The 18398-nt window shown below is 50.5% G+C and overlaps 1 protein-coding gene across 2 annotated transcripts; it reads left to right on the forward strand.

Annotated features, from left to right (window-relative positions):
- The first annotated feature begins 55 nt into the window (after window positions 1-55).
- Window positions 56-18127, forward strand: PFAS (phosphoribosylformylglycinamidine synthase). Of its 2 annotated transcripts, XR_006739511.1 has the most exons (29): window positions 56-131; window positions 3064-3244; window positions 3331-3466; window positions 3922-4027; window positions 4414-4603; window positions 4724-4829; window positions 5191-5331; window positions 5432-5556; window positions 5741-5869; window positions 6396-6527; window positions 6685-6813; window positions 10777-10850; window positions 10956-11112; window positions 11432-11493; window positions 11641-11802; window positions 12081-12206; window positions 12313-12444; window positions 12727-12957; window positions 13133-13313; window positions 13406-13489; window positions 13718-13873; window positions 14044-14163; window positions 14462-14607; window positions 14734-14941; window positions 15096-15187; window positions 15279-15393; window positions 15997-16320; window positions 16411-16820; window positions 17714-18127. XR_006739511.1 is itself a non-coding variant. In XM_045570219.1 (28 exons), exons 2-28 carry the CDS (start codon window positions 3103-3105, stop codon window positions 16719-16721), a joined length of 4017 nt encoding a protein of 1338 aa, XP_045426175.1. In that variant the 5' UTR covers window positions 56-131; window positions 3064-3102; the 3' UTR covers window positions 16722-17424. The 2 variants fall into 2 exon arrangements, 1 of the variants encoding a protein (XP_045426175.1); XM_045570219.1 differs by lacking the exon at window positions 17714-18127 and having other exon boundaries at window positions 16411-17424.
- The last annotated feature ends 271 nt before the right edge of the window (window positions 18128-18398 follow it).

Below are 18398 nucleotides of genomic sequence, written 5' to 3' on the forward strand. Positions count from 1 at the left end.
GGAGAGAGGAAGTGGGCAGGGCGGAGTCGCCTGGGTTCTCGCAGGCCGGGTCGCTGCCCGCGGCGCATGCGGATGACGTAACGAGCGCGCCACGATTCGAAGAGCTCTGGGGCCGTGAAAGTCTCTTCCACGTGAGTATAGTTACCGTGCGTGAGATTGGATCCCCCAGCCATGGCCAGCCCTTCGTTACCCACTCCAAGCCTGATCCAATATCCCCACCAGGCCGAGCTGCATCCAGCTGGGGCCCGCTCGCTTGCTTTAGTGGAGGCATCCATCTTACCTTGCGTGCGCTCTGCATACTCCTGCATGGGTGACCCCCATGTAAACGCAGCCCTTCTATCTCATTCATGCACTCAACTAACAGAAGATCTGTCGGCACCATGCTAGTCGTTGGGGATATAGCCCTCATATGGGCAAACCCTGTCCCTGAGTTTTTGGAACTTGTATTTGACTGGGAGTGATAGACAAAAATCAAGTGGCCTAAATAAACAAAATGCTTTCAGGAATACTGTCCTGACACGGGAGGAAAGGCTGAGGAGTGCGGTAGGAAACAAGAGTTCATTCAGTCAACAAGTTTTACTTTTTGACTTCTTAGCCCAGGTACTTTCCTAAGCCTTGGTAATTCAGTGGAAATGAATCAGTTACAGCCCAAGCCCACGTGGAGATTTTGTTCCAGTGGGGAGTATAGACTGGAAAAAAATATATCAGATAAAAATATCATGATTTGTATATTCCCTAAGTATATAGGAAATTTAAATGGCCATCAGGGCCTGGCACGGTGGCTCATGCCTGTAATTCAAGGTAGAGAATTGCTTGAGGCCAGGAATTCGAGACCAGCCAGGGTAACATACTAAGACCCCCATCTCTACAAAAAATGGAAAAAAATTTGGCCAGGCATGATTGTGCACACAGGAGGGTCACTTGAGCCCAGGAGTTCAAAGGTACAGTGAGCTATGATTGCACCACTGCACTCCAGCCTGGACAACAGAGCAAGACCCTGTCTCCCTAAAGATAAATAAAACAGGGCCATCTGATAGTGGCCGCTTAAGACTGGCTAGTCAAGTAAGGCTTTGCCAAGAGGAAAATTTCACCTGAAATCTAAATAACAAGAAGGAGCTAGCCATGTATATATAAAGGTGAAAAAAATGTCTTCCAGGACTGAGCCTTGGCAAGTTAGAGGAATAGAAGAGAAGCTAGTGTGGTTGGTACATTGTGGGTGAGACAGAGAATGGTGTGAGATAGGTTGGAGAGGTAGACTAGAGAGTGGCCAAACCCAGTAAGCCAGGGTGCTGAGTTGGAATTTATGCCATGTGTCCTGGGAAGTCCTGATCCTTTATGCTGATATGTGTAAATAAATTGTGGTTGTGAAGGGGTGGAATCGGGGACTGGTCAGGACGCCAATGCATTAGTCCAGGTGAGTGATGGTGGTGGCTTGGAATAGAGTGAGGTAGTAGAAATGAAAAGATGAGAGATTTGAGATATGTCTGGAAATAGATTTGCTGGTGTGTTAGATTTAGAGAGTAAAGGAAAGATTAAGGTTGCCTCTTGTGTTTTTGGTTTGAGCAACTAATTGAATGATGATAATGTTTGCTGAGATGGGGGAGACTAGGGATACAACACATCTGGAGAAATGATAAATCAAAATTCCTGTTTTAGACATGGCAGGCTGTTCTCTGTGTATGAGACGTCTATGTGGAGATGTCACATAAGCATTTGAAGGTGCGAGTCTGGAGTTTCAAGGAGAGTCAGCACTGGATAAAGTTATGGAATCCATTGGCAAATGTTAGCTTGAACCATATGAAATTACCATTTTGGGCCAAAAATAATTGAATACTGGCAATTTCATTGGCTCAATCTCTTGCTTCCCAGGGAAGAGGCAGTGTACATCTGTGAGCCCTGTGTATGTGATCATGGCTGAATGAATGGTGCAGGGCAGAAGCCCTCTACTTTGCTGAGGAGGGAGATGTCCCTGAGTACTGGGGCAGTGAAGGGAGTTTTCCAGAGTTTGTGAGACTGTACTCTTCTTGAAGAATGGGAAGGCTTTGGATATGATGGGGGTAAGCATAGGCATTCTAGGAGGGGAGTAAAGGAACAGAGAAGAGGCTGGGCAGATAAGTAGTTTAGGATAGATGTGGAGGGCCTTTGAGTGTCAAGCTAAAGCTTTTGCATTTACCTTGAGCAGGAACATAATATTTTGAAAACACCAAAGTGGAGGAAGTGTCATTTGATTTCACCAGTCAGGTCCAGTCCAACTCATACTCTAGATTTAAGCTTAGATGCTGTCTTAGTCCATGTGGGCTGCTATAACAAAGTACTATGGACTGAATGGCTTATAAACAACAGAAATTTAATTCCCCTAGTTGGAGAAGAGGCTGGAAGTTGGAGATCAAGGTGCCAGGATGGTTAGGTTCTGGTGAGGGCTCTCTTCCAGGTAGCAGACTACAGACTTCTAGTTGTATCCTCACATGGCAGACAGAGAGCTAGTTCTCTGGCCTCTTCTTATAAGGTCACTGATCCTGTTTGTGTGGGCTCCACCCTCATAACCTGATTACCTCTCAAAGGCCCTACCTCCAAATAACATCATATTGAGGATTAGGGTTTCAACATACAAACTAAGGGGAGGGGGAACATGGTAGACGCCATTTCTCCCAGGAGTCTTTCCCAACTCCTAAAGTGCTGGGTTAGTACCCACAGTCCCTTGACCTTAACCACACTGGACTGGAAATGTCTGGTACTTGCTTGTCTCCCTCAATAAAATATAAACTCTGTGAGGGCAGAAGAGTTTTCTGTCTTGTTCACAGCAGTGTTCCTAAACAAACTGGAACCCAGCAAAGTGCAGATGCTGCAGGAACATGTGTCAAGGATGTACCTGCACACCTGCCTCCCACATTACTAAAGGCCACATTTTGCAGGATTATTTAAAATCCCCAAGGTTACATTTTTCAGGTTACCTTGTTTTTCTAAATTCCAGTTACTTTCCCCTATTCCATCTCTAGTGCCTGAACTATCCTTGAAACTTGAAATCCATTCAACAGATAGGCCATAGTTAATGTTATTTTTTAGGAACCTAACTCATCTATTCAGCAAAGGACAGCTGCAGAGATGTCCCCTATCCTTCACTTCTATGTCCGTCCCTCTGGCCATGAGGGGGCAGCCTCTGGACACACTCGAAGGAAACTACAAGGGAAACTACCAGAGCTGCAGGGTGTTGAGACTGAGCTGTGCTACAATGTGAACTGGACAGGTTGGGCCCAGGTATTGGATTCTTAGGGGAGGCGTCCCAATGCCAGGGGCATCTTCTCAAGGTGTCCTTGCCCCGTCTCCCTGCAGCCGAGGTCCTCCCAAGTGCTGAGGAGATGAAGAAGCTGATGTGGCTGTTTGGCTGCCCCTTGTTGCCAGGTGATGTTGCTCAGGAGTCCTGGCTCCTTCTCAGCTCTAGTGACCTGCTGCTGGAGGTCGGACCCCGGTAAGGGTCTCATCCCGGAGCAACTTGTTCCAAATTCCAAGGCTCACGATCCTTTCAAACACACTGCCCACCCATTCTGCTTCCATTCCTTTACTTTCTCTTGTGATCCTTGGGAGATTTCATTTTCCTTTGCTGTCCCCTGCCTAGGGAGCCATGCACATGCTTTCCCCATTTGGATAGATGCCTCTGAAGCTGGAGCCAGCTCCCAGGCATGTTCTGGAAGTAAAATAAGTTGCATTCTTAGAAGTTAAAATCAAAGCAGTTTTGATGCTAGAAGGGCAGTTATGGTTTGGTTTAGTTTGGAAGTAGGTTTCTTGGTGCCCAGTCTGAGGCTAGAGGCCAATAGTGAGGCAGTAGCAGTGGGAGGTTGGCTATACAGCCCTGGGCAGGATCCACCTTCCCAGCCAAGGCCTGCTGGGGGCTCTCATGTACTAACCATCCGGCCCACTGCTCAGGCTGAACTTTTCCACCCCATCATCCACCAACATCGTGTCTGTGTGCCATGCTGCTGGGCTGGAGGCTGTGGATCGTGTGGAGACTACCCGGCGCTACCGGCTCTTGGTGAGGCAGTGGGCAATCGGGGTGGGAAGTCAGGAGAAGGAGATGGGCCAGAGATAAGAGATTAGATCCTAAACTCTAGAGAGAAGCAGGAGGAGGAGCTCCTGGCTTTAGGCCTGCGCTGTATGGTTGTGTAGGTTTTTCACTGCCTGCGGGTACCTGTTTGAGGGGTGAATGGGGCAGAAATCCAGCCTGTGCTCCTTTTACTGACCTTTGCATCCCGGCATGGACTCATGCCTGGAAAGGGCATGTTTTTGTAAGCTGAACAAAGCTACTATATGAGGTGGCAGTGGACTGGTCCTATAAGACTTGGAGGGTCAAGGGTGGGCCATTTATCTCTACTCTTCAACTCTTCACCCCTTGCCCTCTGTGTGTGTCTCTACCCCTAGTTTGCCCACCCCCCTTCGGCTGAGGTGGAGGCCATCGCTCTGACTACCCTACATGACCAGATGACGGAGCAGCACTTCCCCAGTCCCATCCAGAGTTTCTTCCCTGACAGCATCCCAGCACCCCTCAATGGTCCCATCAACATACTTGCCGAGGGCCGGCTTGCACTGGAGAAGGCCAACCAGGAGCTAGGTGGGCAGGGGTCTCTGGGAGGAGAAAGTGAAGGGCTCAGGATAGGCCCGCAGGGATGCTGAGACCTGGAATATGGCTGCCTGAGTTCCCTAGTCAGCTTTTCCAGGGTTTGTCTCCCAGGTCTGGCCCTAGATTCCTGGGACCTGGATTTCTACACCAAGCGCTTCCAGGAGCTGCAGCGGAACCCCAGCACTGTGGAGACCTTCGACTTGGCTCAGTCAAACAGGTGGGGAGTAATGAGGTCATTCTGATATATATATCTGAGCCCTTAGAGGTTGGAAGGGAAGACTGTAGGGGCTCACCTTCATGGCTCTCCCTTGGCTTAGGGGCCTCCCTGAGTCTGAGGGCCTGGGCTCCCCTGTCCATCTAGGAGTCTACATTCAAATCTTGGTATTATCTTCACTTTGGCTCTGGATAATCTACAATGCAGAATACTTGAAGGCTGGGACATTTTGGAATATGTTCTGACCTAGTATCTAAGTATGACTTGGCTGTAACTCTGCTGTTAAATGCTGGTGAGAAGACATGGCATAAGAAGTGACCCCTGTTTCTGCCCTGCTTTCTCCTCCCCACATCACCCCTTGCAGCGAGCACAGCCGACACTGGTTCTTCAAGGGTCAACTCTACGTGGATGGGCAGAAGCTGGTACACTCGCTGTTTGAGTCCATCATAAGCACCCAGGCATCCTCGAACCCCAACAACATCCTCAAGTTCTGTGACAACAGCAGGTAGGCCGTGCCCTAGGCTGGGGTGGTGTCTGGCCTGAGGGAGGGGAGGCCGCAGGCCCTGTTCGGGTTGGTGCATATCCCGGAACGGATGTGTCCATAGTGCAATCCAGGGGAAAGAAGTCCGATTCCTACGGCCTGAGGACCCCACACAGCCAAGCTGCTTCCGGCAACAGCAGGGGCTGAGACATGTTGTCTTCACAGCAGAGACCCACAACTTCCCCACAGGTGAGCTGAGTCCCCAGGAGGGATAAGTGAGATCAGAGAGTAGGGGAGGGCAAAGGTCCCAGGCCCCTGGGCTGAGCTTGGGAAAAGCAATCATGGAAGCTGGTTGTCCCTATTTCCAGAGGGGGTGCTCAGAGATGGGGTTCGTCTCTAAGTCACTCAGACCTCTCCCCTTCTCTCTTTGCAGGAGTAGCCCCCTTCAGTGGTGCGACCACAGGCACAGGGGGCCGGATCCGAGATGTCCAGTGCACAGGCCGCGGGGCACACGTGGTGGCTGGCACTGCCGGCTATTGCTTTGGAAACCTGCATATCCCAGGTCCATCTTCTTCCTCTTTACCCACCTGATTTCCCTTCCAGATTCCTTGTCCTGGCAGGCAGCAGACACTTTTATCCGTTAGGTGAAATGGTCATCCTGGGTGCCTTTTCTTGGGAGGGAGGGCCCTAGGGTAGCTGGGTTTTCACTAGCCATGGTCATAAGGAGTACAGGCCAGGGGAGACAGGGGTGGCCAGAATGGCTTTGCAGAGCCACGATTTTCTTTTGAAACTAGCATCTACTCAGCATGATATTGGGGTAGTTTTAGGATCACCACTGTCCCCCCAAATCTAGTTTCCTAGAAAACCTTAAGAATTCTGAACCTGAGAGTCAGAGAGGAGGCTGGTATGGGAGGTGGACAGCAAAACCAGTGCTTTCCTGCAGGCTCTATACCTTCTTAAAATGGAACATTCCAACCATGCAGGTGGTCCTTGATGGCTTTGACTCTTCCCCATGACTCTTCCTGAAGGTTGCTGGCTCCTCCGTCTTCTGTCTTTACAGTCTGTTCAACTTTCTTCTTGCCTTCTAGGTTACCATCTGCCCTGGGAGGATCCGAGCTTCCAGTATCCTGAGAACTTTGCCCGTCCCCTGGAGGTTGCCATTGAAGCCAGTAATGGGGCTTCTGACTATGGCAACAAGTTTGGGGAACCAGTGCTGGCCGGTGAGGCTGGGGGTATAGAAGGAAGATGGACACCTAGTCCCAGAGGGGCTTGTGGGTGGGGTTTGTGGCCCAGGGGCTGTGGTATTGGGCGAGTACTGGAGAGGACGAAACTGGGTGACTGGTCCCTGTTCTCCTTCCTCTGATGTCCACACTGCAGGCTTTGCCCGCTCCTTGGGCCTCCAGCTCCCAAATGGCCAGCGGCGTGAGTGGATCAAGCCCATCATGTTCAGTGGGGGCATCGGGTCCATGGAAGCTGAACATGTGAGCAAGGAGCCCCCAGAGCCAGGTGAGAGCCTTTCTCTGCATCTAGCCAGCTTTCTCCCCAGCACAGGGCAGCTGCAGGGAGGGGTTTAGAGGACACTTCAGTGGTTAATTTTTAATGTCTTGATTCATGTCTCTTCTCCCCAGTATGTGTTTTCAAGACAGGACTTTATACCAGTGGGCAGTCTCAGTCTTTGTTGCCTCTGCCCCTTCCGTGGTTTACTTGTGTGTGGCAGGGGCCCTCCTCAGCCCTACCCCTGTGGTTCTGGGTCACACCCTGCTAAGTCAAGGCAGCCAGTGTTTATTCAGTACCTGCTGTCTGCCAGGGGCTTTCCTCTACTAGCTCAGTTCAGTCAGGAAACTGACTGCACTCCCTTTCTGTGCTGGGCACTGCTGGGTGCTGTGGTAGAATCAAGATAAAGTCCAAGTCCCATTTATTGAATAGGTGACCCAGTCACATGATTCAAAATTCAAAAGACCAAAAAAGTTACACAGTTAAAACTCCTTCCTCTGGCCCCAGGCCACCTAGTTTTTCTCCCTAGAGACAACCAATGTTAATAAGTTACTTTTGTCACTTTTGTATCCTATCAAAGGTATTTCTTGGATATGTAAATAAGTCCATATGTATATCTGCTTCTTTTATAAACAAATGGCATAATGTGCACACTTTTTTTTTTTTTTTTCTTATTTTTGAGACAGAGTCTCACTCTGTTGCCCAGGCTAGAGTGCCGTGCTGTCAGCCTAGCTCACAGCAACCTCGAACTCCTGGGCTCAAGCAATCCTTCTGCCTCAGCCTCCCCAGTAGCTGGGACTACAGGCATATGTCACCATGCCCGGCTAATTTTTTCTATGTATATTTTTAGCTGTCCATATAATTTCTTTCTATTTTTAGTAGAGACAGGGTCTTGCTCTTGCTCAGGCTGGTCTCGAACTCCTGACCTTGAGCGATCCTCCGACCTTGGCCTCCCAGGGTGCTAGGATTACAGGCATGAGCCACCGTGCCAGGCCACTAGTTGACTTCTGTTTCTATAGATTTGCCTATTCTGGATCTGGACATTGCATGTGCAGGCATACATCACTTAATGATGGGGATATGTTCTGAGAAATGTGTCATTTGGCGATTTCATCAATGTGCAAATATCATAGAGTGCACTTACACAGACCTAGATGGTATGGCCTGCAACATAATCGCTAGATGTGAGCTCTTACTTGCAACGTTATCCATGGATTTTGTATGCTTAGAGGCCATGAAGAACAAAACACAAGAGAAAATGATGCGATCAAGAGATATGGTAAACACCAGGTCTGTGAGGCTGCTGCCAATGTAAAACAACATACTGTTTCACAGTAAAAGCTTTTTTTTCACATAAGCAGGAGTACACTCTAAAATAATGGTAAAAAATTTGGTATAGTAAATACATAAACTAGTAACATAGTTGTTTATTATCAAGTATTACGTAGTGTATATATAGTAATTGTATGAGCTATACTTTTATGACTGAAAGCACAGTGGGTTTTTTATACCATCATCATCACAAACACATGATGACTATGTAGGCATTTTTCAGCCCCATTATAATCTTATAGGATCACTGTCATATATGATCTATCATTGACTAAAACGTCATCATGCAATGCGTGACTGTAAATGGAATCGTCGTGCCATACTTTTGTGTCTGCCTTCTTAAACTTAGCATAATACTTTCAAGGTTTGTTCTTACTGTAGCATGTATCAATACTTCGTTACTTCTTATGGTTGAATAATATCCCATTATATAGGTTGGTCCAAGTGCAGTGGTGTTTACAACTAATTGATCACAACCAGTTATAGATTCCTTTGTTTCTTCTCCACTCCCACTGCTTCACTTGACCAGAAAAAAAAAAGTCCCATTTTATAAATATGTCACCTTTTGTTTAATCCATTCATCAGTTAGGTTGTTTCTGCTTTGCAGCTATTTATGAACAATGCTGCTATGGACGTTTGTGTAGAGGTTCTTGGGTAAATACATGTTCTCTTAGGAATATAACTAGGAGTGGAATTGCTGGGTCATGTGGTGACTCTGTTTAACTTTTTAAGGCATTGCCAGACTCAACACTTGTTATTATCTGTCCTTTTGAGTATAGTCATCATTGTGGTTTTCATTGGCGTTTCTCCAATAACTAATGATGTTGAGCATCTTTTCATATGCTTGTTGGCCGTTTGTGTATCTTCCTAGGAGAAACATCTATTCATCTCCTTTGCCCATTTTTTAATTGGACAATTTGTCTTTTATTGTTGGGTTATAAGAGTTCTTTTTTTTTTTTTTTAAGACAGAGTCTCGCTCTTTTGCCCAGGCTAGAGTGCCGTGGCGTCAGCCTAGCTCACAGCAACCTCAAACTCCTGGGCTCAAGTGATCCTTCTGCCTCAGCCTCCCTAGTACCTGGGACTGCACAAGTGCACCACCACACTGGCTAATTTTTTCTATTTTTAGTACAGACAGGGGTCTCACTCTTGCTCAGGCTGGTCTCGAACTCCTGACCTTGAGCGACCCTCCCGCTTCAGCCTCCCAGAGTCGAAGGATTACAGATGTGAGCCACCGTGCCCAGCCTAAGAGTTCTTTATATATTCTGGATACCAGCCCTTATCAGATAAATGATTTGCAGATACTTTTTTCCTATTCTATGGGTTTTTTCACTTTCTTCATAGTGTTTTCTGAAGCACAGACATTTTTAATTTTGGGAAAGTCCAATTTATCTATTTTTTTCTTTTGTTGCTTATTGTTTTGGTGTTACAACTAAGAAAGCATTGCCTAAGCCAAGGTTTCAAAGATATACTCATGTTTTCTTCTAATATTATCGTTTTAGCTCTTACATTTAGGTCTCTAATACATTCTGAATTAATTTTTGTGTATGGTGTGAAGTAGGGCTCCAACTTCATTCTTTCATATGTGGATATCCAGTTGTCCTAACACTACTTTTTGAAAAGACTGTTCTTTCCTCATTGAATTGTCTTGGTACTCTCGTTAAAAGTTAGTTGGCTATAAAGACGTGGGTTCATTTCTGGACTCATAGTTCTAATACATTGATCTATAAGTCTGTCCTTATGCTAGCACCATACTGTTGAGATTACTGTAGTTCTATAGTAAGTTTGAAAAGCAGAAAGTATAAGTCCTCCAATTTTGTTCTTTTTCAAAATTGTTTTCTCTGTTCTAGGTCCCTCACATTTGCATATGAATTTTAGGGATTATCAAGTTCTATCAATTTCTACAAAAAAGGCAGCTAAGACTTTGATAGGGATTGTGTTTAATCTGCAGATCAGTTTGGAGAGTATTGCCATCTTAACAATATTAAGTCTTTCAGTCTATGAATATGGGATCTATGTCTATTTGTTTATGTCTTCTAAAATGTTTTATAGCTTTTATTGTACAAGTCTGCATTTCTATTGTTAAATTTATTCCTAAGTATTTCATGTTTTTTGATGGTATTGTAAATGGGTGTACATATTTTTGCACCTTGCTTTTTTTTTTTACTTAGCAATATATCTTAGAGATCATTTCATATGAAATCATTACTTCATTACATTCATATGTTATTCTCTTTTTTGGTAGCTTAGTGTTTCGTTGTGTGGACATGCCATAATTTAATCAGTTCTCTGTTGTCAGCTAATTTCCTGTCTTTGCTAGTACAAACAATGCTGCGATTTCTGTATGTGCTAATACAGTGTTTAATCTTGTACATAGGTGATTTTATAGCTGTCTAAATGAATCTGTAGGATAAGTTCCTCGAAGTGTATTAACCTGATCAAAGAATGTGTGTGTTTGTAATTTTGATTGATACTGCCAAACTGTCTTCCACAGAGGTTATACCAGTTTACTCTCCCCTCAACCAGGTGGAGTATTAAGGCTCCTGCTCCTCTAATCTCAGCTGCCTTCACCCTCACAGTGCCTTGCTTTAGAGGTGGCTTTGGGTGGCTTACCCAGTGTTCTAATTCTGCCCTCTTTCCTCGCAGGCATGGAGGTTGTAAAGATTGGGGGTCCTGTCTATAGAATCGGAGTTGGGGGTGGAGCTGCTTCATCTGTGCAAGTGAGTGGGAATAGCTAAAGACTCTAACACTGCTGGGCCCTGTGCATGGGGAGGGTATGGGGGCCCCAGGCTCCCAGAGCTGAGCTGTGCCATGTGTTCCCCCAGGTGCAGGGAGACAATGCCAGTGACCTGGACTTTGGAGCTGTGCAGCGGGGAGACCCGGAGATGGAACAGAAGATGAACCGTGTGATCCGGGCTTGTGTGGAGGCCCCCAAGGGAAACCCCATCTGTAGCCTCCATGACCAGGGTGCTGGTGGCAATGGTGAGGGAAGGAGTTGGGACAAGGGACTGGGCTTACCTGGTCTTCTGCCACATTTGGTTTAGGGAGAAGCATTGTGGATCCAAAACCAACTACCCTCAGCTCTAGGTCCCATTCTCCACCCCCTATGTATTCTGGACCTGTTCAGGGTTGGAGCGGGTAGACACTTGCTGCCATGGGATGGCTGGCAGTAAGGGTGTAGCAGCAACTCACACAGGAACACGCAGAATTAGGGGCTCCTTTGGAGGCTGGGGACTGCCTTTTGTTTACCTGGAGCTGACCATGCCCAGGTCACCACCTCTCCCTGCAATCCTCTCACCAGGCAACGTCCTGAAGGAGCTGAGTGACCCAGCTGGAGCCATCATTTACACTAGCCGCTTCCAGGTGGGTCTCATCCCCGATGTCTAGGTCTTTCCCCACCCCTGCCGGCCCCAACAGGCCTCCACGCATCTCTTCCCTATTCTTGGCAACAACATGAGACTTGGGAGTGCCCACTGACCCTTGTCTGTCCTCCCCACCATGGCTGTGCAGCTGGGGGACCCGACCCTGAATGCCCTGGAAATCTGGGGAGCCGAGTACCAGGAGTCAAATGCACTTCTGCTGCGGCCCCCCGACCGGGACTTCCTGAGTCGTGTCAGTGCCCGGGAACGCTGCCCAGCTTGCTTTGTGGGCACCATCACTGGAGACAGGAGAGTGAGTTGCCCCAGGGAGTTGGGGGTAGACACTGTGAGCAGACTTGGGTCCCCTGGGTACGAGCTAGAAGGAGAATTGTCAAGGGAGAGAGACGAGAGGAAGATGAGAGATGGTGGCAGACAAGGTGTGGGGAACAGGATGTAGGAGGCGGGAGGGGTAGGGACACAAGAGGGGAAGCCAAACGGGGTGGAGAGAGCATTTCTGTCCCGATTTCTAGGAGCATTCCCTGCTAGTGTTCCTAGTCTCATTCCCTCTGGTGGTGTCCCTGTGGTCTACAGATAGTGCTGGTGGACGATCGGGAGTGTCCTGTGGGGAGATATGGCCAGGGGGATGCCCCCCCGACACCCCCTCCCACCCCTGTAGACCTGGAGCTCGACTGGGTGCTGGGCAAGATGCCCCGAAAGGTGTGTGTGGTGGGCATGGGAGGCTGGGTTTCTTCTGTGGCCTCCTCTCCAGACCACCCTTTACCTTCCATGGTGCTCATAGTCCCTGTTGCTGTCTGTGTTGCAGGACTTCTTTCTCCAGAGGGATGCCCCTGTGCTGCAGCCCCTGGCCTTGCCCCCAGGGCTGAGCGTGCGCCAGGCTCTGGAGCGGGTTCTGAGGCTGCCTGCTGTGGCCAGCAAGCGCTACCTCACCAACAAGGTCCCCCCTGCAGCCCCACTCTGCCCCCTGCACCCTCCCTCCACTCACCTACCCCTGGCCTTCTGTCCTCAGGGACTGCTGTGGGGGTTCCACAGGCCCTGGAAGGAAGTGACAGGGGCCAGGCAGCCACCCTGATGGCCTGGTCTCCCTGCTGCCTACCCTCTTGTATGCATGTCGGGGGAAAGCCAGGTCTCCCACTATACTGTAGCCCTTGGGAGCAAGTATTGGAGCATGCTCTCTCCCTGTCCCTTGCTGTCTTGTCAACCCCACCTGGTTCCACAGGTAGACCGCTCCGTGGGTGGCCTGGTGGCCCAACAGCAGTGTGTCGGGCCCCTGCACACTCCTCTGGCAGATGTAGCAGTTGTGGCACTGAGTCACCAGGAGCTTATAGGGGCTGCCACAGCCCTGGGAGAGCAGCCAGTCAAGAGCTTGCTGGACCCCAAGGTCGCTGCCCGTCTGGCTGTGGCCGAAGCTCTCACCAACCTGGTGTTTGCTCTGGTCACTGACCTCCGGGTGAGTTCTCCCACAGCTTCTGCCCTGGAGCCCCAGGCCTTTGGGAGACTTTCATATCCACCACTTACTCACCCTCTTGGCCTTCATTTCATATTCATAACCTTCCAGTCCCTGTGCAGCTGTGAACTCTCCACATCTCTCTTCCCCGCTAATGCCATGCCTCTGCCGCTCCCAGGACGTGAAGTGCAGCGGGAACTGGATGTGGGCAGCCAAGCTCCCAGGGGAGGGTGCAGCTCTGGCCGATGCCTGTGAGGCTATGGTGGCAGTGATGGCAGCCCTGGGTGTGGCAGTGGACGGTGGCAAGGACTCCCTTAGCATGGCTGCCAGGGTTGGCACTGAAACCGTGCGAGCTCCTGGTGAGGTCTGGGGACCCCAGGGAGAGGAGGAGGAGGAGGAGGAGCTCTAGGGCTGGGCTAGCAGCTCACTCTCAATCTTCCTTGGTCTGTAGGGTCGCTGGTCATCTCAGCCTATGCTGTCTGCCCAGACATCACAGCCACTGTGACCCCAGACCTCAAACATCCTGGAGGGAGAGGTACAGATTCGTCCCCGTCTCCACTGCCTGTGTGTTCTGAGTGTGGTCCTGCTTTGGGTCTGCTTTGTGAATAGTGGGCTCCCTCATGTCAACACTGGCCTGTGGTGCTTTCTGGGACTGGTGGTCTGGGACATCTCACCACATGCTGGGAATAGCAGTGCTGTGGGTACTTCGGGGAGGGGTCTTCCTGAGCTGTCCATCTCCCCTCGCTGCTCCCCATCTCCCCAGGCCATCTGCTGTACGTGCCTCTGAGCCCTGGGCAGCACCGGCTGGGGGGCACAGCGCTGGCCCAGTGCTTCTCTCAGCTTGGGGAGCAGCCTCCCAACCTGGACCTGCCTGAGAACTTGGTGCATGCCTTCAGCATCACCCAGGGGCTGCTGAAAGGTGAGTGAGACCCCTAGGGAGATGGTGCACACGGTGCTAGGCATGGGGCAGGAAGGTCTCCAAGGCCCTTCTCTCTAGTTCTCTCATACATGCAACCAACTCTCCTAAAGGCGGGTGAAGCCATCAGGTTTGGGCCCCGAGGTTGCTGAGTGTTCTTTTCCTTCCTCCAGACCGCCTCCTCTGCTCAGGCCACGATGTCAGCGATGGAGGACTCGTCACCTGCCTGCTAGAGATGGCCTTTGCTGGAAATTGTGGGATAGTGGTAGATGTGCCTGCCCCTGGGGTTGATGGTGAGGACCCTGGAGTCTAGGTTCAGGCTTGGGCTACCCTGCAGACCCCATCACCTGTTAAAGAATGGAGTGCCCCCAACCCCTGTTGCCTGAGTCTTCCCGACTGTCTTCTGTGCTGTCTTCACTGACAGCTGAACTGGATGGGACCGATAGCACACCCACTGTGTTCCTGACTGTACCCCTAGGACCTCCCATCCCTGAGATGTCCCTGATACAGCATCCTCGATCCCACCCTGATCCCTGCCTCCTCCACTCCCTGGGCCTTGGCCCCCTGACTCCGTTCCTTCTGCTCTTCCAGCGCTGCCTGTGCTGTTCGCCGAGGAGCCTGGCCTCATGCTGGAGGTGGAGGAGCCAGACCTGGCCCAAGTGCTGCAGCGGTACCGGGGCGCTGGCCTCCAGTGTCTGGAGCTGGGCTGCACGAGCAGTGCTGGGCCCCATGCCATGGTGAGGAAGCCAGGAAGAGAGCGGCACACGTGGGCAGTCAGAGTGGGGTGGCCCAGGTCCACCTCTGCCAGCTGTGGAGGGGCCGTCCTTTCTCCTAGCCCCTGCTAGATTTGTCCTTCTCCCTAGATCCAGGTGGCAGTGAACGGGGCTGTGGTTCTGGAGGAGCCTGTTGGGCAGCTGCGAGCCCTCTGGGAGGAGACGAGTTTCCAGCTGGACCAGCTGCAGGCAGAGCCTTGCTGTGTGACAGAGGAGGAACGGGGCCTGAGGGAGCGGATGGGGCCCCGCTACTGCCTGCCCCCAACCTTTCCCAAAGCCACCATGCTCCGGGAGCCTGGTGAGGGAGCGTGTGCAGAGGCTTGGCTTCCTGGGCACATTGGGCCTGGAGGGTACAGCCAATGGCCTGGAAGCCTGGGCCTGCCCTAGAAAAGGTGTCTGGGGAGCTGGGGTGGGGAAGTAACCCTCTGGGCTAGAGACACTCTTCTCCCCAGGCGGCCCCACCCCCCGAGTCGCCATCTTGCGAGAGGAAGGCAGTAATGGAGACCGGGAGATGGCTGATGCCTTCCACTTGGCTGGGTTTGAGGTGAGCAGGGTGGGGTAGGGTGGCAGAGCTGGGGGCGGTGATCCAGCCTCAGCTGCATGTTCTCTGACACTTCCCCTCCCCATCCTGCCAGGTGTGGGACGTGACCATGCAGGACCTCTGCTCTGGGGCAGTCGGGCTGGATACATTCCGTGGTGTGGCCTTTGTGGGTGGCTTCAGCTACGCAGACGTCCTAGGCTCTGCCAAAGGTCGGTGTGCAGACTTCTGCCCACTCCCTCCCGCATGCATTCCTGAGAGGTACCTTTAGCAGCCCCCTTCCTGGGCTGGGGATTGGCCTCTCACCTCCACAAAGGCAGGGCAGACTTTCATTCTGGGCCAGATGCCAGCAGAAGGCCTGTAGGTACCTTAACTGAGACAGGGGGGCTGAGTGGGGCTGTGCCAACACGGAGGGCACATGTCCTAACTACAGGGACAGCTGCTACTCAGCTCTAGCAGATTATCCTATTGGAAAGATGGCTCAACATGGCCAGATCTTTCTGTTTTTCAAGAGAAGCCAAAAATCCAGATTTTTATATGAAATCTTATCTTTAAACATTAGGCAACTAAATAAAAATATTTGAAAATGTTCTGCTGGCCAATTTTGGGCCACCTCTGGCCCAGGAGTTGGCAACATCTAATTCAAGCAGAGAAACTCATTTTTTCCCTGCACTTGTCCTGAGCTCTGCAGAGGGGGGTCCTTGGGGAGAGTATCAGTGGTTGCTGGGATGGAAGAACAGCCTTGCTACTTCGTTCCCTTCTTCCCCTTTTCTGAGGTCTTCCATATCCCACCCCAACTTCCCTTTCCCTCGTAGGATGGGCAGCTGCCGTGACCTTTCATCCACAGGCTGGGGCTGAGCTGAGGCGCTTCCAGCAGCGGCCAGACACCTTCAGCCTGGGCGTGTGTAACGGCTGTCAACTGCTGGCTCTGCTGGGTTGGGTGGGGAGCGACCCCAGTAAGGATGCCAGAGACACAGGCCCTGATTCCTGGCCGGCCCGGCCCGGCCTCCTGCTACGCCCCAACCTGTCTGGGCGTTTTGAGTCTCGGTGGGCCAGCGTGCGTGTGGGGCCTGGACCAGCCCTGATGCTGCGAGGCATGGAGGGCGCTGTGCTGCCCGTGTGGAGCGCCCACGGGGAAGGTCAGGCCCGGACTGGGCAATGGGAAGAGAGTAGGGGGTGGGCGGAGAGCATGGAGTTTGGCTTTCACTTCCCTCCTCCTTTCCTTTCAGGTTACATGGCGTTTTCTTCTCCAGAACTCCAAGCCCAGATCGAGGCCAGGGGCCTGGCTCCACTGCACTGGGCAGATGACGATGGGAACCCCACAGAGCAGTACCCCCTGAATCCCAACGGGTCCCCAGGGGGCGTGGCTGGCGTCTGCTCCCAGGATGGCCGCCACTTGGCTCTCATGCCGCATCCTGAGCGGGCTGTGAGGCCTTGGCAGTGGGCATGGCGCCCCGCTCCATTTGACACTCTGACCACCTCCCCCTGGCTCCAGCTCTTCATCAATGCCCGAAACTGGACCTTGGAAGCAGGCTGCTGAGCAGGCCGGGGAGGCTCACCTGGGCCTCCTGGTTTGTCCCTGAGTGTGTGCCGCCCTCTCCCCCATCACCTTCAGGAGCATCCCAGATTATTGCCAAAGGTATCTTGGACAGACAAGGACCAAAATGCCAAGAAAACCTCAGCTGACTAGATAATCTGCCTGCTAATTTTGTTTTCTGCTGCTGGATCTGTTTTCAGTTCCTCTGCTCTAACGTGTGCCCTTCCTCAGGCCCAGGAAACCATTTTTCTGTGGTTCAGAAAAATGCTTATGAGGGAAAGTTAGGATGCATGCGGTGGGGGAGGGGTTCCATCGCCCCACTGCACTCCGCCCAGTGATCACCTTCGTGCCTCATTTCCCTCCTCTGGGCTCTTGGCGATGTTTTATGCATCACTAGGCTTAGGGGATGGGGACAGATGTGCAAGAGTATACAAGTCAGCCCCTCACAGCCTCACTATTCACATCTGAGAAATAGCAGAAGCTTTCTGGATTTCTCAGAAAGTGGTGTGTGTGCTAAATGTAAAAAACTTGCAGAAGATTCTCTGACACAGTCTCTGGCTGTGTCTCAGGGCTGGCCTGATGCTGGGCTCTGAACTCTATTCCTGATACTTGCTTCTAATTTGGCAGCTCTCTTTCTGATAGAAGTGGTTGGCACCCTCATCCCTGTAACTGAGCCCTTAATATATTGGAAACTCTCTTTCATTCATTCCATTGATGTCTGTTGATTAGCTATTGTGCCAAGTACTGTCATTGGTCCCAGGGAGTCTGGTTTAATGGAATTTAAAATAATAGCTGTATGTAGCACTTGCCTAGAGCCAAGCAGGTACTAGGCATTTTACATCTGAATTAATTCTCACAAAAATTCAGCAGGTACTGGATAGCCCTGCCCCCTTTTTATTATAAGGAAGAATTAAGGTTAACTAGAGCGCCTAGGTCACACAGCTTGTAAGGGACAGCCGTGCTCACCCATGCTACATCTGCTTCCCATCCTGCAGTCAAACTTCCCAGAAGCAGCATATCAAGATTTCCTGCTGACAGCGTCTCCCATCATCCATTGCTTCCTCTGTTAACGCAACTGTGTATAGAGCTCACTTCCTCATGACTGTTCTGTTGTATAGCTCGTCAGTTGGCCCCCTAAAAGTTCAACATCTTGATTAAAGAAGTTTCCCTGAGAATAGAGACTGGAATCTCAGATCCCTGAGGGTATCAGAGCCTAAAAAAGCAGGGCAGGGAGGCTGAGTAGTAGCCACCCTAAGAAGAAACTAACGCAGTAATAATGAAACAATGTTAAATTATGGGTATGGAAAAAACTATTTTAGATCCTTTTTCATTGCTTTGCAAAGTGACCTCGTTTGGGCAGTGTGGAGCCAGTAGTAATGATCATTTTTGACATTTGAACATTCCTTCCTGACCCTGGGAAAGAATATACATATATTTTTTTAAGTTATGATCTCAAACGTATAATTTTGGGGCTGATCCGAAGGCTTAGATGTCCGGTTTACTGAGTACTTGGTGCAAAAGTAGAAGGATGACATGAAGTAAACTGCTTGGTATTAATAAGTTCATGGGTTTGGAAGGTGGAGCAGTTTCTGGTTTGGATCACCCTGGCCAAGCAAAACCCACCCTCAGTCACTGTCAAGACCAAGGCCTCTCGGCTTCTCATCCCTGTTTTCATTTAGT

Source organism: Lemur catta, chromosome 15, assembly GCF_020740605.2.
Source record: "Lemur catta isolate mLemCat1 chromosome 15, mLemCat1.pri, whole genome shotgun sequence".
Classification (NCBI taxonomy): Eukaryota; Metazoa; Chordata; class Mammalia; order Primates; family Lemuridae; genus Lemur; species Lemur catta.

What these genes read in the sequence shown, in the direction of transcription:
- PFAS (XM_045570219.1), top strand. Translation starts at nt 3,103, where the DNA reads ATGTCCCCTATCCTTCACTTCTATGTCCGTCCCTCTGGCCATGAGGGG. An exon ending in GACCCACAACTTCCCCACAG is followed by an intron (nt 5,557 to 5,740) that starts GTGAGCTGAGTC and finishes CTCTCTTTGCAG; the next exon opens with GAGTAGCCCCCTTCAGTGGT. An exon ending in CAAACATCCTGGAGGGAGAG is followed by an intron (nt 13,490 to 13,717) that starts GTACAGATTCGT and finishes CCATCTCCCCAG; the next exon opens with GCCATCTGCTGTACGTGCCT.